Here is a 20712-nt window from a genome sequence, read left to right on the forward strand (position 1 = left end):
GAGAGATGTGTATACTGGATAGCAATGAAAAAACGTATATATATCCGGCTAATTTTGTGAATCCATACGCAAGTCAGTTGTTCTTCGGTGACGACTCGACAAGCTCGATCAGCACTCGTTCCCCGGGAGGCTTGAATTTTAACACTACGCAAGCGCCAAAATGATAATGATTTTTTAAATTACCCACAAAGACCCAAAATAAGCCAAAGTACGATTAAAAACTGAAATTTGACCATTTTGATTGATGGATCCGTAGTTTTTCAGTTCAAATCAGTAGTGCGTAGTTTAGCCAAGTAATCCGTAGTAACTACGGCAAATCTGTAGAAGTAAACAGGTCTGCTATTTACATGACTTACAGATGACCTGTGAGTTTCCTTTCGGTCCATTAATTTTCTGAGAAGTTGTGGGCTTTTGACTTTACAATTTTCTATAAAATAGCTTGTGTTGTAGCTTGAAAGTGCAGTAGGGCGCATGGTGTTTCACAAACACATGTCTTGTTTGTTTATTTGTATGCCCTCGGTAGGAGGGCATATAGTGATCGGACTGTCTGTCAAAGTGCTCATAACTTCTGTGTCCCTTGAGATGTAACCTTCATATTTGGTATAGTGTATATGGACAAGGCCTTTCCATACGCACACAAATTTTGACAAATGTGACCTTGACATTGAACTTAGGGTCCGCGTTTAGGTTTCAAAATCTGTGTTAAGGTTTCGAAAAATGCTCATAACTTCTATGTCCCTTGAGATATAACCTTCATATTTGGTATGCATGTGTATATGGACAAGGCCTTTCCATAAGCACAAACATTTTGACCCCTGTGACCTTGACCTTGAACTTAGGGTCCATGTTAAGGTTTCAAAATCTGCGTTTAGGTTTCGAAAAAATCTCATAACTTCTATCAAGCGTTTATAGGGGGCATAAGTCATCCTATGGTGACAGCTCTTGTGTTTGTATATCTTTAGTACACTGTATTTGAACCCCTGTTATTAAATGTGTGTGCGTTGAAACTGTTGATACATGTAGATTATACTTTAAATAGATTTATCAATTTATTTTCAAATGTTCCAGAGGTTGGTTACGAAGGGGAAGATGACACTGATGACCTCACCACCGACCTCTGGCAGGAGGCATGCTGGATCGTCATATCCGCGTACTTCGACGAGAAGGGCCTGGTGCGACAGCAGTTGGACTCGTTTGACGAGTTCATCCAGATGTCTGTACAGAGGATCGTGGAGGACACGCCGCAGATCGAGCTGGTTGCCGAAGCCCAGCACAAAGCCGGCGTCGTGGAGTCTACAGTAGGTTCTGAGTCTATTAAATGTTTGGCCTGGTTAGACAGTGGGCTAGTGATTTAATAGGAAAAGAAAGATCTAAAATCACAAAAGGTACAGGGTGTTGCTAAAAGTGATTAAATCTACTGTAGGTTCTGTGTTTGCTTAATGAGCCTTGCTCTAAAAAAAACGGGGCTTAGTATCGTCTGCACAGGCTAGTTAAGGATGAAACTTTCACTTTTTTTCGGGGGGGGGGGTGTCAAGGAAGTCAATGTTATATGAAAACCCAGTTTGGGCATAAAGTGTTGTTCCAGATTAGCCTGTGCGTCTGCACAGCCTTATATGGGAAAACATGTTCAGGGGTTTTCAGCCTTATATGACTGGGGCCTATTAAAGGCCCCTTTGGGCCTATTAAAGGCCCCTTCCCAATTGAAAATTTCTTTAAAATCATGCAGTTTTCCCCAAAATCCTAACTTACAGCAGGTTTTTCATTTCCCAAGGCAGTAATTTTTGCGAGAATTCTTCCCAAAATGAGCAATTTTTTCCCAAAATCCATAGGCTAGGGCCTCTTCCCAATGAAGCGAGGAAAACCCCTGATTTTAGGCAAATGCCTCAAAAACTGTTTTCTCAGAGCAGGACTCAAATGTTCTGCCTGGTTAAATACTGGGCAAGTGATATTATAGGTAAAGATCTTTCATTTCACAGAAGGTACATGTATAAAGTGCTGCTAAAAAAGGAAGGGTTGAAAACTGGACCAGTCCGGTTACATTTTCAAATAAATAAATTGCTTAATGCAAGGAATATTTGTATTTTGAGTTCTTAAGCGCAGTGTTTTCATATGCCATTTAATATTTACATTACTGTATTATATTTCAAAAGGTTTGTTTACAAGTCCAAAGTTTGTATGAAGACAGTGCCTGAAATTATGGTTTGTAGTTTACAATCAGGTCTAGCTTAAGACTCCATCGTGGCCGGTCAGGTCAGGATCACTTTTGCTCTATATGTGTATATTCAATCAACAGCCCCAGTACCTGTTGAAGTTTGAGCAGATCTACCTGTCCAAGCCGACCCACTGGGAAAAAGATGGAGCCCCTAGCCCCATGATGCCCAATGAAGCACGCCTCAGGAATCTCACGTAAGATATATAGCAACATTGACATTGCTGTGTAGTTACAATCAGTACAGAAAAAAGTAGTGTAATCATAACAATGTTTGACAGTTGAAAATCTAATTTCTTATTGTAGTATAAATGATTCTGCAGGAACTAAGTTGTTCAAGCAAAGGTGGATTTCCAAGTTATCGATTTGGATTACAAGAAGTTATACTGTATTAAAATGTTGTCTTGTTTTTTTAAACTGATTATTTTGATGACAAGTGTAATCCTCCATCACCCCATGTATTACCCCTGATCAACAAAAATAATGTATTATGTACATACCGTAGCACTGGCCAATAAAAGTAGTGCGCTATGTACATGCAGTAGCTATGGCCAATAAAAGTAGTCCACTATGTACATGCAGTAGCCCTGCCCAATAAAAGTAGTCTGCTATGAACATGCAGTAGCTCTGGCCAATAAAAGTAGTCTGCTATCCCTTTCCCTGATAGACCTCTTATCTGATCTGCCACTCCAGGCCAATACCAGTCCTGCTGTTCTGATAACAGTGACTCCATATACAGCTGATAAGCCTGACTACACCATGTCAATAGGTTTATTGGGAAAATAATGGAAACATTCTCAACTGTTACACCTGTCTTGTTTAGGCTTAATTTTCACTTAGTTCCTTGCATTTCACATCATTTGTGTCAATGTAAATATTGTAGAGAAATAAATTCTCCTTCCAACCATATAAATTTTAAGTCTGTTTTCTAATAAATAATACGAGGATATAACAAGTAATACAAGCATATGCGAATGCAACAGGAAATGCAGTGAGAACCCCACCTTAAAATATTGAATTGTAACATTAGGCGATTAATCTTTTGATTTGTCGGCATTTTGTTTTATTTCAGACTCCATGCAGTTTTAAGATCATAATCTCTGTGCTTTATTACCGAAACTCGTTAGATTCTGAACACATGTGCTACTGTAAAATAGCCACCGGGATTGCGTTTTTTGGCCCAAACAAGCACAAAGTGTCTAGGACCTGTGTTTTTTATCCCTAAATGTTAGATAAGCATGTGCACTATTAATTATTATGTTGGTCAGTACAAAAGGCTTACTGGAAACCGCCGACTGCGTCTTTGTTTTATTGCTCAATCAAGCACCAAAAATCCAATATTCTGTGTATTACCAAACACAAACTTTAGATTAGCACGTGTCGTCTGTCAAAACAAGTATTGTACATGTCAGTTAACATCGAAGTAATTCTCGTATATGATCTCGGAAAGGGGACTTGCTTTAAACATTTACCATTACGATATTATTTTTTTTCATAAGATTTGCTAAAAACAAATGAGAACCAAACAAACATACACAGACAACACGAAATATAAATAATTATGACACATTAAATAAAAAATAAAACGGTTTATTTTCAGAAAATCGCTTTTACATTCTCCCAATTTCCAGAAAATGACTTATACATGATGCATCAAATCTAAATAGTGATGACGCTGTAAATTGGTCGTTGTAAAAGAATATGAACTGTACAGGGCACTTTGTGTGCAATCAGATACAGTACAATAATTGTTGCAATATTGAACGAACTAAAAGATGATAATGATACAGTGTTTTTGACTTTTATTTTATTCAGGAAAATGTCAAAATCATTTGCGAGATACCCTGATACTTAAAAGGAAATTCACTACGAAGCTTTTACTTTCTTGTCTGCGCTACGCAGTTATTGTGTATAAATCAATACACCCACGCCTATTTTCGCGCTCTTTTTGTCCAAACAAAGACCTGACATGAAAATATCATGGGCATATACATGTATTTATTTCTGGCTACAATTTGTAACAGAACATTAACTGTACACGATGCGCGCACACCACATTAAGTTATTTACGCGTGTTTGAATATCCTTGTCCCGATTGGACACCTATTTCATCAAATCTTTAAATAGAAACATATGCCAAAATTTATTTGATACTTTAGAAAAATGTCCGATGTTTGTGTTTATGAGTTTTCTTGAGCACTTTTGTCGTCAATTTCAATCAGAATTTGCATTTAAAAATGGACATTGGGGATATACGGGATTATCGGGTAATGGATAGAGACGGAAAAATTCGCATGTATGCAGTAATCGATAGAGACGGTTATAAACGCATGTATCGTGGAATCGATAGACTCGGGATTATACGCATCTATCAGGGAAAGGGCTATGTACATGCAGAAGCCCTCGCCAATAAAAGAAGTCTGCTATGAACATGCAGTAGCCTTGGCCAATAAAAGTAGTCCGCTATGTACATGCAGTAGCACTGGCCCATAAAAGTAGTCCACTATGATCATGCAGTATCTCTGTCAATAAAAGTAATCCACTATGTACATGCAGTAGCACTGGCCAATATAAGTAATCCCCTATGAACATGCAGACGTACTGGCCAATAAAAGTAGTCTAGTATGTACATGCAGTAGCACTGGCCAATAAAAGTAGTCCGCTATGTACATGCAGTAGCCTTGGCCAATAAAAGAAGTCTGCTATGTACATGCAGTAGCCCTGGCCAATAAAAGTAATCCGCTATATACATGCAGTAGCACTGGCCAATAAAAGAAGTCTACTATGTACATGCAGTAGCGCTGGTCAATAAAAGTAATCCGCTATGTACATGCAGTAGCACTGGCCAATAAAAGTAATCCGCTATGTACATGCAGTAGTACTGGCCAATAAAAGTAGTCTACTATGTACATGCAGTAGCACTGGCCAATAAAAGTAGTCTACTATGTACATGCAGTAGCGCTGGCCAATAAAAGTAGTCCGCTATGTACATGCAGTAGCCCTGGCCAATAAAAGTAATCCGCTATGTAGATGCAGTAGCACTGGCCAATAAAAGTAGTTTACTATGTACATGCAGTAGCACTGGCAAATAAATGTAGTCCGCTATGTACATGCAGTAGCACTGGCCAATAAAAGTAGTGTGCCATGTACATGCAGTAGCACTGGCCAATAAAAGTAGTCCTCTATGTACATACAGTAGCACTCAGTGCTCACACTGGCCTTCAGAAAATAATAGCCATAATTTTTTCCTTAAAAAAAAAAATAGCCAAAACAGACGCGGACTTTTCCGCAAAATGGTACTGAATGCAAAAAGAAAAAAACAATGAATCTAATTTTATCTATGTTTTATCAAATGTTCATCTATTGGATTTAAGTTATAATATATACCGTAAAACGCTGTGTATAACGCGCATTTATGTATAACGCGCATCTACTTTTTGAAGCAAAAAAATCGTGAAAAAAAGTTTTTGAAGCAACAAAAAAAAATTCAGGCAAAATTTCCGTACCGTAGGCTCACTGAAAATCGTTTTATTTATATTGCCAATCTCACGTATTATTTTATTTTTCAATAATTAATTATCTTAGAGACAATAACGATAAAGATACAACTTGTTTGTGTGCGTTTTTTTTTAAATTATAATATTACGCGTAAATGTTTCGATTTTAATGAATTATGCATGAAATGCACAATTTCCACGAGGATACCATCAAGGTTTTCACATAAGTCTCCGAAGTAACTGTCCACGATTTTATCCTGGAGGAGTACACATTGCGAACCGATTAGTGTGCTTGGTATAGCTAAGACACTGATTTTTTTTATTGGTATTGGCACGGGGTTATTCACACATGACTAATTCACAACAGCACGTTTTATTTACATTTCCCATCTCACGCGTTCTTTATGAGCGTCTATAATTGACAGGAGACTTTAACGGCTCAAACTTCTCAACACCATTACTGACATTACCGGCGTTAAACAAACAATGGAGGTGTGAAGTCGTTTGCCGGTTCGAATGTTTTGATAATAGCCCAGCTACACAAAACTTGACAGGTGACGCAAATTGCTCGATAATCACAACCCCAATCTTGACAAGACGTATGAAAATGTGTAAACAAACACAACATCAATCTTATTAACACATTTGAAAAGCAAGAAAAATAATAATAAATATATCCGGAAAGACCTTGCCGACATACTATTGTAAATCGACAAGTGCCCCCAAATAAATTGTGTAACCCTAGTACAGTAGGGTATAATATTGTGAGAAAAAACAATAAAGTTTAAATAAAAATGGCTTCCTTGTTTTTCATTTTCTTCTTCATATTTATTTGATTTCAATGCTCTGTATGTACCTGAAAAAGATAGAAAATATTAATGTTAACTTTAAAACGTTTGTTCATCTATATTCAGATCGTAAATATAACACAATTATTAACACAGTTACTGTTAAAACAAAGGGGAACAGAATGATGCGAGTTACCGTAACTGGGATACTGACAGGGAAAAAATGTCTTGGCATGGCTGTAGTTGTGCATAACGCGCATCAAGTTTTTTAAATTAAATTTGGGGGTAAAAATGTGCGCCTTATACACAACGTTTTACGGTACACAAATCAAGCATAATATCAGTGGCATTTTTTTATAAAATATTATCATGGCTTTACAATAAAGAATACAATCAAGGTTGTTTGTGTGACTTAACAAACCAGACATCAGCTACAGTTACATACATATATACTTTAAAACAAAAAGATAAATACTTTAATTAAAGTACTGTTAATGAAATAAGAAAACTGCCCTTTCAATTTGTTCAATTTTTAAAGTCTGTCTAGGTGCACAGTTCTGGTTATTACAATACGAAATATTGTCAACCAGACCATCTTTAACACCTCATATGTATTCATCATTCTATAGGATGTTATAAAGAACGCCGAAAGTAATTTAAAATCGACGAACCATACCGTATCCAAAAACGACTGTCCGAAAACATGTCGAGATACCTCTTGCACATGAAATAAAATATGCATATCGTTTGACTGCAGAATATAAAACCCCGTATAGATACATAATTTAAAATCGCGAGATAGCGGACATTTGCAACATGCGTAAAATGGTTAGGTTTTCAGAAAGTAGCGAAAACGTGAATAATTGCAATATTGCAAAACTCAAGTTTTAATACGACTTACGGTACCTTTGAGAAGTGTCGAATGTTTTTAATGTTAACTTGTATTTTGAGCAACAAAAACACTTTAAGAATAGAAAAATAACAAAATCGGTTTCTTTATTTTAAAGAAACATTAAAGCAGACGAAAATTAGCGCCCGCTGACTTTAAAGCAATGACGGTATCATTTGAGCAACGTAAACAAAATAATTACAAAAAAATTGAAATAATTATCACACATCAAGAAATGTTGAAGCAGACGACAAATAGCGGTAATGACGGGGATAATTAGTTGATGGCGATTAAATGATTCTTTCATCAAGCAATGTTAAACGTAATCTAATTGCAGGAAAATAAAGGCGTGGAAAACTAAACCAGCTAATATTCGCGGCGATTTTCAATAATAACGCTAAAATAATATTCGTTGAAAAAATAACGAAAATCTAACAGTTACCGATAATTGGTATAGCACTGGGAGATTAAAGACGTTTTTTCCGAAATATATCACTTCTGTCGGACACTGATTGAGAAAAACGCTCTAGGCCACGATGTTGCAGAAGTTATTGACGCATGTATGACAATACACAGGGTCGAGTGTGTACACAGGTAATCTCGTTATCGATTTTTCCTGCTTGATGGCCTGATTTACAGGCGTTTACAGGCGTTTCGCATTCGCTGGAGAACTTGTACATGTTGTAGAGGCAAATTTATTTTTGATGTAGGCGGATAAAATAATCCCCATTTTTTCTAGACAACTTTAAGAAATAATAGCCAGTTGGATTAAATAATTGCCATTGGTGATAATGTCTGGCAGCAGCGTGAGCACTGAGCACTGGCCAATAAAAGTAGTCCTCTATGTACATGCAGTAGCTGTGTGAAGGCTGGTAGGCATGTAAAGCATAAGTTTGAACGACACTGAGAGTTTCCCTCTATAAAATTATAGGGCTGTAGGATAAATTTGTTATCACCACTGGTATTCAGCCCCTCAGTACGTGGACATTACGAAGACGATGTTGAAACCTGACAAGTTTTGAATTTTTTTTTAATCATCAATGCTTGTATGAAAAAAGTTATACTTAATGATAAATTATGATTTCACCACAGGTATTCCGCCCCTCTGTACTTGGACATCAATAAGACGGTATTAAAACCTGACAAGTTTTCTTTAAATTATCAATGCTTGTATTAAAAAAGTTATACTTTATGATAAATTATGTTTTCACCACAGGTATTCCGCCCATCTGTATGTGGACATCACGAAGACAGTGTTGAAACCTGACAAGTTTTCTTTGAATTATCGATGCTTAATTTTAAAAAGTTATACTTTATGTTGAAAGATGTTTTCACCACAGGTATTCGGCCCCTCTATACGTGGACATCACAAAGACAGTATTAAAACCTGACAAGTTTTCTTTGAATTATTGATGCTTGAGTTTTAAAAGTTATGCTTTATGATGAATGATGTTTTCACCACAGGTATTCGGCCCCTTTGTACGTTGACATCACGAAGACGGTTGTGAAACCTGACGAGGACCCTGTGGAGACCCAGCACCAGAAAACGTTCATCGGCAAGATTCCCATCATGCTTCGCTCCACATACTGCCTGCTCAGCGGACTCACGGACCGTGACTTGACTGAGCTCAACGAGTGCCCCTTGGACCCCGGGGGTTACTTCATAATTAACGGGTCAGAGAAAGTGCTGATTGCGCAAGAAAAGATGGCCACCAATACAGGTAATTGTTGATTCTTGGTATTGGGTTATGTTGTTGTTCTGGAGTTGATTGCTGAGACCCATTATAAATTGTGCTTAGATGATTAGTTCTTTAACTGTAGTTTAGTTTTTGGTTCTGATGTTAAGGTGGTTGTGTCAATTGACTCAGGGTTCTTAAATTAAAGTATTCTTTTTGACGTGTATTCATGTTCCCTGTATATTATAGGGTTGAAATGTTACAAACAACATGATAATATAAGAAGAATATATTTGATTTCAAAATTATACTCACAACTTATAGATCCATTATCACTGCCAAATACCATTATGCCATATAAGAATTCCAATAACAAAAAGAGTCATACAATAGGAAGACCCGTAAACAAGTAACACTGGTGTTAATACGTTTAAATACAAACATTCTGCAACTTTTTAGCGTCTTTAAATTGTTTTACCATGTCATATTCAGGGCTCGCACTGTCGTTCCCAATTTAGGCCATTTGCGAAAATATTGAGAATTTGGCTCAAGAAAATTCTGATTGGAGAAAATGCTTAAATCTAAAAAATATTCATTGAAAAGTAGTCCTCTATGTACATGCAGTTGCACTCAGTGCTCACACTGGCCTTCAGAAAATAATAGCCATAATTTTTTCCTTAAAAAAAAAAATAGCAAAAACAGACGCAGACTTTTCCGAAAAAATGGTACTGAATGCAAAAAGAAAAAAACAATGAATCTAATTTTATCTATGTTTTATCAAATGTTCATCTATTGGATTTTAGTTATAATATATACACAAATCAAGCATAATATCAGTGGCATTTTCTTAAAAAATATTATCATGGCTTTACAATAAAGAATACAATCAAGGTTGTTTGTGTGACTTAACAAACCAGACATCAGCTACATACATACAGCCCACTCTCGTTATCTCGAAGTCGGCGGGAACAAGAAAAAATATCGTGATAACGAGAGTTCGAGATATCCGATTAGGCGTTTTCAAAGAAAAAATGAGACGAAAATTTAAAAAAAATTTGTTTTTAACACCTAAATACCTGCAAAGTGGTCTAACTAAAGCCGTCACCGTGTGGCATAATACTCTCTACCTGATATATACGTGTTTTTACGAGGTACGATTAATTATGCTACGTAAATGCTTAGATTGACGTTTTAAGTATTACAGTATTGCATGAACACATGCGGTTATAATTTTTCTAAACTGTCGAGTAAACATCCGGTAATGTTGCTTTTTAAAGTTATGATGCAATTGACGTCAAATCAAGACGAGGGTTTTCCATCTGATCATGCGTAAATCACGTTTCGGAATACTGAACTGTACATGCACATTTTGTAGTTTGAAATGCTAAGTTCAATCGATTATAAGTACAGGATCAAAAAAAAAATGAAAGCCATTTTGAGTCTTGTCTTTATTATCTCTATTACTCAACATCCCCAGATCTACATACAGGCTGTGTAATAATTGCAGTTAACTGATGTTAAAGTGACAGTTAAAGTGAGAGGCCTTACTCAAGTGTTAACGGCTAACGACACTACACACGTGTGATCATTGATGCAATTAACGGATCAATTTCCTACCGCACAGTATCGTGAGCAGCCGGGAGAAGCGGGGCGGTGAAGAATCAAAGAGATTTGTTCTCACCTTTTGCCGACACTGGAACACTTATTCGCACTTCGAAATAAACCACAGTAAATACATGTAAAATCGGGACTCGGGACAAAATTTTATATCGAGATATCGAATTATTCGACATAACAAAAATCGACATATGCGATGTTTATTTATATAGATAAAGAATGAAAAAAGTTGGGACATTGAACTCACTTCGACATATCGAGAATATCGAGATATCCGATGTCGAGATAACGAGAGTGGACTGTATATACTTTAAAACAAAAAGATAAATACTTTTATTAAAGTACTGTTAATGAAATAAGAAAACTGCCCTTTCAAATTGTTCAATTTTTAAAGTCTGTCTAGGTGCACAGTTCTGGTTATTACAATACGAAATATTGTCAACCAAACCATCCTTAACACCTCATATGTATTCATCATTCTATAGGGTGTTATAAAGAATGCTGAAAGTAATTTAAAATCGACGAACCATACCGTATCCGAAAACGACTGTCCGAAAACATGTCGAGATACCTCTTACACATGAAATAAAAAATATGCATATCGTTTGACTGCAGAAAATAAAACCCCGTATAGATACATAATTTAAAATCGCGAGATAGCGGACATTTGCAACATGCGTAAAATGGTTAGGTTTTCAGAAAGTAGCGAAAACGTGAATAATTGCAATATTGCAAAACTCAAGTTTTAATACTACTTTCGGTACCTTTGAGAAGTGTCGAATGTTTTTAACGTTAACTTGTTTTTTGAGCAACAAAAACACATTAAGAATAGAAAAATAACAAAATTGGTTTCTTTATTTTAAAGAAACATTAAAGCAGACGAAAATTAGTCAATTGATTCTGCAACTTTTTAGCGTCTTTAAATTGTTTTACCATGTCATATTCAGGGCTCGCACTGTCGTTCGCCATTTAGGCCATTTATTGAGAAAATATTGAGAATTTGGCTCAAGAAAATTCTGATTGGAGAAAATGCTTAAATCTCAAAAAATTTCATTGAAAATATCCACCATTTAAATCCAGACTAGTTTTCTATAGTTATCTCTTTGTTTCATTGAAAGTGTTCGAAAATTGAACAATGAACGAAAACCGGTCTGCACCAGAACACGAGACATCGCTTGACCTTATTGTTGTTGAAGCATACATGGTAGCTGGCCAATCAACATTTTGTTCGCTCACACACACTATTGGTTCATTCATACGCAGACACAGTTTCTATTGTCGTCTGCCAACAATATAGCGGCCGATGGCCGCAACAATTAATAATTTCTAAGCTGATCACTTTACACCTTTCTACCGACTATCGATCTGAATTAAAGGATGATCATTAATACACCTTTCTACCGACTATCGATCTGAATTAAAGGATGATCATTAAATAATTAATTCTATGTTGATGATGTTACACCTTTCTGCCGATTATCGACGTTATCGTTTGAAATTAGAAGGTGAGAATTAAAATGTTTTTACCCACAAGCTATGCAATTGTAAAGAAAAATGTCAACCAAATGGTATATTTATTATGAATTTGTTAGGCTACTGATTTTCATTTTCTGCAATCAAACGATATGCAAATTTTATTTCAAGTGGAAAACGTGTACAATTTTTTGGACTGTCGTTTTTGGATACATTATTTTTCGCTTATTTAAAGTTATTTTCAGAGTTTTTTATAGAAGAAATACAATGACGAATACACATGGGGTAATACGGACAATGTGGTTTATATTATTTTGAATTGTATTCACCTGAAATTGCAATTGGAAAGACTATAACAAAGAAGAATTTGTAAGGGCTCTGGGTGGGGTGGGGGCTCTGCCCTTTATTCCTGTTGGGTTCCTGCGGCTTTGGTTCTAAGATCCCCGGCCTAATTTTCAGGATTTAAAATTTGGGACAACTTACTCCACTGTTAAGTGTGCATGTATAAATTAACTTATGTTTGTACTTTGACAAGTACCATAATAATTATTTCTATATTGAAGACTGCATCTTACATGATATGTGATATGCCCTTGTTGTCATTAAAAGAAATATGAACAAGTTGATAGTATATATTACTATTTCAAAACCACTTTTCGCGTGCCGAAAAACGAAAACTGGTTGGCACAAAGAAATTTTGGTCCAGCGCTAGCCCTAATATTGTTTTGTTTTACGGATGATCTTGAGTTAGGATCTTATTTATTGGTATGCGTTAATTTGCATAATTTGGAGGGCACTTGTCTGTGCTTTTTATTTTATTAGGTCTGCATGTAATAATAGATAATGGGCATATAGCATTCGGACTGTTGGTGTTTGGGTCTACTTAACCCTTTCCCACTCAGAAGCAAAGTGAAAATGGCTAAGTGCAAACAGCAATAATGAGCATAAAGCTGAAGCAGCCTGCAAGAAACTCGAGTAACTAGCAGTCTGTTCAGGTTTTATGCTGTTTGCTTCTCATCAGTTTCTAAACTTGGAAATTAAATCTTTAAAAATTGATTCTAGTAAGAAAGGTCTTTAATTAAAATTTAACTTTTTAAATGTCTACACATGCGTTGAAATACGTATCTAAGGGGTAAAAGGTTAATGTCTGTCGAACAGGCCACCCTAAATATTCTGTTGTGTGTTTCAGTGTATGTGTTCAGACAGAAGGACTCGAAGTACGCCTTCAAGACAGAGATCCGCTCATGCCTGGAGCATTCATCCCGGCCCACCAGTACACTGTGGGTGAACATGATGGCCAGGGGTGGACAGGTAGAATTGTTTTAAAATTAAAAAATATCAGCCTAGTGCTGGAAAATGTGCGTGTAACCCTTTCCCACTTAGATACATATTTTGACGCATCTTTCAGTGTTTTTTTTTAATGAAATATTCGGCGTTATTCGGCCCCATTCCCCCATCTCTAGAGTATATATTTTTCCCCCAATTATTTGAAAAATTCCCCTCTCGGAAGTGTTATTCAATTTTAATCAATACCTCATTTAAATAAATCTTTCGTTACAAATTTATTTACTATAATTTTCCTGAACTGCCGCATCCGCTTGTTTACTTTCTTTTAGCATTCACTCCTTTACCCCAAACCGTACGTAGTTCACTATCACAACTTTCGCTTTACGACATCTACCTCAAACCATATGTATTCCACCATGTTGCACAACAGCAAAAGCTATCAGAAAAAATGGACAAAAAATTTGTTTAAACTTAAAAAAAAAAAAGATATTCTGTTTCAACAAGCACAGTCAGTCTTTTTTAAACACCGGCAGTATTGAAAGACTGTTTAGTTGGCTCAACCTGCTTTGCACATCACACAGAAACAGGCTTGGGGAAGCTACACTTGAGTCCCTCATAAGACTATGCACACGGAGAAACTTGGTGAATAGGAGGTCACCAGAATAATTGACAAATTTGTAGAAAAGCCAAGAAATGTTGAACTTTGAACATGAACATAATATGTTGATGAAAAAGAGTTGGAATAATGTTTTTCTCTCTCTCTGTATGGTGAATTATAGTGTTAAAACTTGATTTTGTACTGTTACTTGCTAAGCATTGAAATTTCCCCTTTTACGCGTGAATTTTCCCCCCTCATGGGACCCGACCCATTTCCCCCAAAACTGAAAAAATACACTGTCTTTAGTCCCTAACCCTAAGACAGTTATATTTAATTGAAGACCTTTCTTACTTGAGTTATAAAGGCTTCATTTACAACCCTTTGATACTGATGAGCAGCAAACAGCATAAAACCTGAACTGACTGCACATAGCCACTTTGCTTCTGAGTGGTAAAGGGTTAATGCATGTGGGTAAAGTGTCCTACCATGGACTGTTAGCCTTGTTTAATATTGATATGAACCATGTTCTTGGAAGGCTGGGCTGTATGCATGTGCGTAAAGTGCTATCCCAGATTAGCCTGTGCAAGCTGCTCAGGCTAATCTGGGACAACACTTTCCGCCCTAGACTGGATTTTCATTAAGAAGAGAGATCCTTTAAAGGAAGAACACCATGCAAGAGGAAATTGGTGTCAATGATAAGCCTGTGCCAAATACCCGCTCAAAACAGGGCTTAAGGCAACTGAGTTGAGTGTTGTCCCAGAATAGCCTGTGTAGTCCACACTGCTTGATCAGGGACGACACTTTCGGCTTTTATTGTATTTTTCGTTTAAAGGAAGACCCTTCTTGACGAAAATCCAGTTTAGGCGGAAAGTGTCGTCCCTGATTAGCCTGTGCAGACAGGCTAATCTGGGATGAAACTTAACACACATGCATTAAACCCCCTTTTCACAGAGCGAGCCTCACTCTTATTTTTCAGGGTGCAAAGAAGAGCGCCATAGGTCAGCGTATCATCGCTATCCTGCCGTACATCAAACAGGAGATCCCTATCATTGTAGTGTTCAGAGCACTGGGTTTCGTGTCTGATCGCGACATCCTGGAACACATTATCTACGACTTTGATGACCCTGAGATGATGGAAATGGTAAGAATTATTTCAACATCTTTGCTCTAAAAAAGTATTAGTTGACCAGTGTTGTTGTTTTTTCACCATTTTTGGAATGGGGCAAGTTCCCTCTGAACTGGGAAAAATTGCATTGTTTTGGCTAAAATTGAGAAATTATTATTGCAGTCTTTTTGCTAAAAAATATTATATTTAGACGTATGATTCGGACACTGTCAAAAAGTAGTATTATCCCAAACGACTTCAATTCCTAATTGAAGGTGTCCCCCAAAAAAGTCTGGTTTTGTTAAATAAAATGCAACATTTAGTTTATTTTCCTATGCAGCTCTAGGAGTTGAACCTTAGATAATATATATAATATTGAAATTGTTCTCAATTTGTAAGTATTTGTTAGAAAAAAAAGAAATATTTCCAAATTCAGGTCAAATAAGGCGATTTTTCCAAATTCAAAGGGCACTAGTTCCATTCTCAAAATTGTGGGGGGAAAAAAGAGGGCTGAAGCTTATGTATAAAATTCTAGCTTAAACCATCGCTGGACGAAGCATTTGTGATACAAGAACAGAATGTGGCCTTGAACTTCATTGGTTCCCGCGGTGCGAGGCCAGGTGTGACAAAGGAGAAGAGGATCAAATACGCGCGTGAGATCCTCCAGAAGGAAATGTTACCCCATGTTGGTGTGAGCGACTTCTGCGAGACTAAGAAAGCCTACTACTTGGGGTAAATGCTCTTTGAAATGTTTCAGCTGGACTTCATTTTTAAAAATGACTTTGAAACAACCTTAAATGTCCCTTTTGTAAGGTCTTCTTCTTGAGAATTAAGCTTTTCAAATAGTGTTTCTGCCAGTAGTGATTTTATTTTTAAATAACTTGAAAATAAGGTTGAATTGCTGTTTTGTTAGCTGTTTTCGTTTTATTGTCTCATTATCCCCCCCAAAAAATTCATCAAATAGAAACCAACTTAATACTTAACTAGTGCTAGGAACATAACTTTTGGTCAGAGATTTTGATAAGCAACTGGACTGTGTGGACTAGTGGTCTGAAAAAATAGCTTTGTTCTGGGAAAAATGGGCTTAATGCATCTGTAAAAAATATTTCCTCCTAGACTGGATTTTTGTTTTTAAAAGACATTCATAAAGCGAGAAATTCCATTGAAATTGAAAGTGCTGTCCCTGATCTGCTAATCTGGGGCAACATTCTTGGCACATTCATTAAGCCCAGAACAAGGCTCAACTGAAGGAGAAGACTGTTACCTTCAAAACTGCTTTCTACCCAGATAAGCAGATGATGTTTACAATCTTTTTGTAGTGGAATGTAGGCTGGAACATGCTGCACCGTTCTAGTGGAATGTAGCCTTATCTGTGTCTCTGCTCTTGGTACATGTTGCACTATTCTAGTGTTATGTAGCCCTCTGTCTCCCTGTGTCCTAGGTACATGGTGCACCGGTTGTTGCTGGCCGCCCTGGGACGTAAAGAGGAGGATGATCGTGATCACTATGGCAACAAGAGACTTGACCTTGCAGGACCACTGCTGGCCTTCCTATTCAGAGGGTTTGTACTCATAGAAAAAAGGTCGAGTCGCACTCTTGAGAAAACGGGGTCCAATGCAATGGGGGAGTCTGCAAAGGAAGGAAGGAACAAGGAAGTTGCCGTATTTGCCATTAGAATTAATTGAGCTGCGCGCTGTGAAAAGGAGGTTAAATGCATATGCTTAAAGTATTTATCAGATTAGTATGTGCAATCCGCACGGGTTAATAAGGGACGACACTGTCTGCCTAAACTGGATTTTTGTTTTGAAGAGACTTTATTTAAATGGAAAATTTCATTCAATCGGAAAGTGTTGTCCCTGATAAGCCTGTGCAAACTTCATATGCTTATCTAGGACATTACTTTATGCACATGCATTTAAATCCCTTTTCACATTGTGCAGCTCACATAATTCACATGGTAAATAATGCAACATTCTTGCTTGTTTTGGCAGATTCCTACATTGTACATGTAATGGCAATTTCATGTACGAAAACGGTGGAATGTTTTTATCCTCCACTTTGTTTGGGGTATTTTTTATGTCCATTTATTCTTTAAATTTTTGTCTTGCAATGAATAAATTTTAATTGTTAGTCTCTGCTAAAGAATCCAACTCTTTTGATTCTTTTTTAAGAAATTTTCTTCTACTTGAAAATGCACAAACACAAACTTGAATTTTCACTTTATGATTAAAACGCAGCTGGTTTGGTAAATATGGTTATATATTTCTCTATATGAAGTGTTTATTGAAAAGCATGTTAACACTGCAGTTTGCCAGCCTTTTTAAAATGATCATTTTTGTTGGACTTTTTTTATTTTCATACCTTTTTTCTACCTCTGACAGTTTGTTCCGCAACCTCATGAAGGAGGTGAGAATGTATGCACAGAAGTTTATCGACCGAGGAAAAGACTTTAACTTGGAGCTTGCCATCAAAACAAGGTACAAGAACACAGTGCATGGAAATTAACAAAACTTTAGGTCTGGTTTGCCACAGGTAATTGATAGTTTTCATGTTTGATTTCAGGATAACTGACAGTTTTGTATCAGGATAATGGTGGATAACTGACAGTTTTGTATCAGGATAATGGTGGATAACTGACAGTTTTGTATCAGGATAATGGTGGATAACTGACAGTTTTGTATCAGGATAATGGTGGATAACTGACAGTTTTGTATCAGGATAATCGTGGATAACTGACAGTTTTGTATCAGGATAATGGTGGATAACTGACAGTTTTGTATCAGGATAATGGTGGATAACTGACAGTTTTGTATCAGGATAATCATGGATTACTGACAGTTTTGTATCAGGATAATCGTGGATTACTGACAGTTTTGTATCAGGATAATGGTGGATAACTGACAGTTTTGTATCAGGATAATCGTGGATAACTGACAGTTTTGTATCAGGATAATCATGGATAACTGACAGTTTTGTATCAGGATAATGGTGGATAACTGACAGTTTTGTATCAGGATAATGGTGGATAACTGACAGTTTTGTATCAGGATAATGGTGGATAACTGACAGTTTTGTATCAGGATAATGGTGGATAACTGACAGTTTTGTATCAGGATAATGGTGGATAACTGACAGTTTTGTATCAGGATAATCGTGGATAACTGACAGTTTTGTATCAGGATAATGGTGGATAACTGACAGTTTTGTATCAGGATAATGGTGGATAACTGACAGTTTTGTATCAGGATAATGGTGGATAACTGACAGTTTTGTATCAGGATAATGGTGGATAACTGACAGTTTTGTATCAGGATAATGGTGGATAACTGACAGTTTTGTATCAGGATAATGGTGGATAACTGACAGTTTTGTATCAGGATAATGGTGGATAACTGACAGTTTTGTATCAGGATAATGGTGGATAACTGACAGTTTTGTATCAGGATAATGGTGGATAACTGACAGTTTTGTATCAGGATAATGGTGGATAACTGACAGTTTTGTATCAGGATAATGGTGGATAACTGACAGTTTTGTATCAGGATAATGGTGGATAACTGACAGTTTTGTATCAGGATAATGGTGGATAACTGACAGTTTTGTATCAGGATAATGGTGGATAACTGACAGTTTTGTATCAGGATAATGGTGGATAACTGACAGTTTTGTATCAGGATAATGGTGGATAACTGACAGTTTTGTATCAGGATAATCGTGGATAACTGACAGTTTTGTATCAGGATAATCGTGGATAACTGACAGTTTTGTATCAGGATAATGGTGGATAACTGACAGTTTTGTATCAGGATAATCGTGGATAACTGACAGTTTTGTATCAGGATAATGGTGGATAACTGACAGTTTTGTATCAGGATAATGGTGGATAACTGACAGTTTTGTATCAGGATAATGGTGGATAACTGACAGTTTTGTATCAGGATAATGGTGGATAACTGACAGTTTTGTATCAGGATAATGGTGGATAACTGACAGTTTTGTATCAGGATAATGGTGGATAACTGACAGTTTTGTATCAGGATAATCGTGGATAACTGACAGTTTTGTATCAGGATAATGGTGGATAACTGACAGTTTTGTATCAGGATAATGGTGGATAACTGACAGTTTTGTATCAGGATAATGGTGGATAACTGACAGTTTTGTATCAGGATAATGGTGGATAACTGACAGTTTTGTATCAGGATAATGGTGGATAACTGACAGTTTTGTATCAGGATAATGGTGGATAACTGACAGTTTTGTATCAGGATAATGGTGGATAACTGACAGTTTGTATCAGGATAATCAGGATAATGGTGGATAACTGACAGTTTTGTATCAGGATAATCGTGGATAACTGACAGTTTTGTATCAGGATAATCGTGGATAACTGACAGTTTTGTATCAGGATAATCGTGGATAACTGACAGTTTTGTATCAGGATAATGGTGGATAACTGACAGTTTTGTATCAGGATAATGGTGGATAACTGACAGTTTTGTATCAGGATAATCGTGGATAACTGACAGTTTTGTATCAGGATAATGGTGGATAACTGACAGTTTTGTATCAGGATAATCATGGATAACTGACAGTTTTGTATCAGGATAATGGTGGATAACTGACAGTTTTGTATCAGGATAATGGTGGATAACTGACAGTTTTGTATCAGGATAATCGTGGATAGCTGACAGTTTTGTATCAGGATAATTGTGGATAACTGACAGTTTTGTATCAGGATAATGGTGGATAACTGACAGTTTTGTATCAGGATAATGGTGGATAACTGACAGTTTTGTATCAGGATAATGGTGGATAACTGACAGTTTTGTATCAGGATAATCGTGGATAAGTGACAGTTTTGTATCAGGATAATGGTGGATAACTGACAGTTTTGTATCAGGATAATGGTGGATAACTGACAGTTTTGTATCAGGATAATGGTGGATAACTGACAGTTTTGTATCAGGATAATGGTGGATAACTGACAGTTTTGTATCAGGATAATCGTGGATAACTGACAGTTTTGTATCAGGATAATCGTGGATAACTGACAGTTTTGTATCAGGATAATGGTGGATAACTGACAGTTTTGTATCAGGATAATGGTGGATAGCTGACAGTTTTGTATCAGGATAATCGTGGATAACTGACAGTTTTGTATCAGGATAATCGTGGATAAGTGACAGTTTTGTATCAGGATAATGGTGGATAACTGACAGTTTTGTATCAGGATAATGGTGGATAACTGACAGTTTTGTATCAGGATAATGGTGGATAACTGACAGTTTTGTATCAGGATAATCGTGGATAACTGACAGTTTTGTATCAGGATAATGGTGGATAACTGACAGTTTTGTATCAGGATAATGGTGGATAACTGACAGTTTTGTATCAGGATAATGGTGGATAACTGACAGTTTTGTATCAGGATAATCGTGGATAACTGACAGTTTTGTATCAGGATAATCGTGGATAACTGACAGTTTTGTATCAGGATAATCGTGGATAGCTGACAGTTTTGTATCAGGATAATTGTGGATAACTGACAGTTTTGTATCAGGATAATGGTG

General features: G+C 36.6%; 1 protein-coding gene across 3 annotated transcripts in view; it reads left to right on the forward strand.

Annotated features, from left to right (window-relative positions):
- LOC127840835 (DNA-directed RNA polymerase II subunit RPB2) overlaps positions 1 to 20712 on the forward strand; it is a 144966-nt gene that overhangs the window by 3004 nt on the left and 121250 nt on the right. For all 3 annotated transcript variants that reach the window (XR_008030590.1, XM_052369262.1, XM_052369263.1), the window contains exons 2-9: positions 1069 to 1298; positions 2294 to 2406; positions 8848 to 9104; positions 13339 to 13460; positions 15011 to 15175; positions 15675 to 15871; positions 16581 to 16700; positions 17521 to 17616. Coding sequence is in view for 2 of the 3 variants with exons in the window: in XM_052369262.1 (XP_052225222.1) it covers positions 1069 to 1298; positions 2294 to 2406; positions 8848 to 9104; positions 13339 to 13460; positions 15011 to 15175; positions 15675 to 15871; positions 16581 to 16700; positions 17521 to 17616 (1300 nt within the window). In the remaining variant the exon portion in view is untranslated. The remainder of the gene's footprint in view (positions 1 to 1068; positions 1299 to 2293; positions 2407 to 8847; positions 9105 to 13338; positions 13461 to 15010; positions 15176 to 15674; positions 15872 to 16580; positions 16701 to 17520; positions 17617 to 20712) is intronic.

The sequence above is a fragment of the Dreissena polymorpha genome, chromosome 8 (genome assembly GCF_020536995.1).
Source record: "Dreissena polymorpha isolate Duluth1 chromosome 8, UMN_Dpol_1.0, whole genome shotgun sequence".
Lineage (NCBI taxonomy): Eukaryota > Metazoa > Mollusca > Bivalvia > Myida > Dreissenidae > Dreissena > Dreissena polymorpha.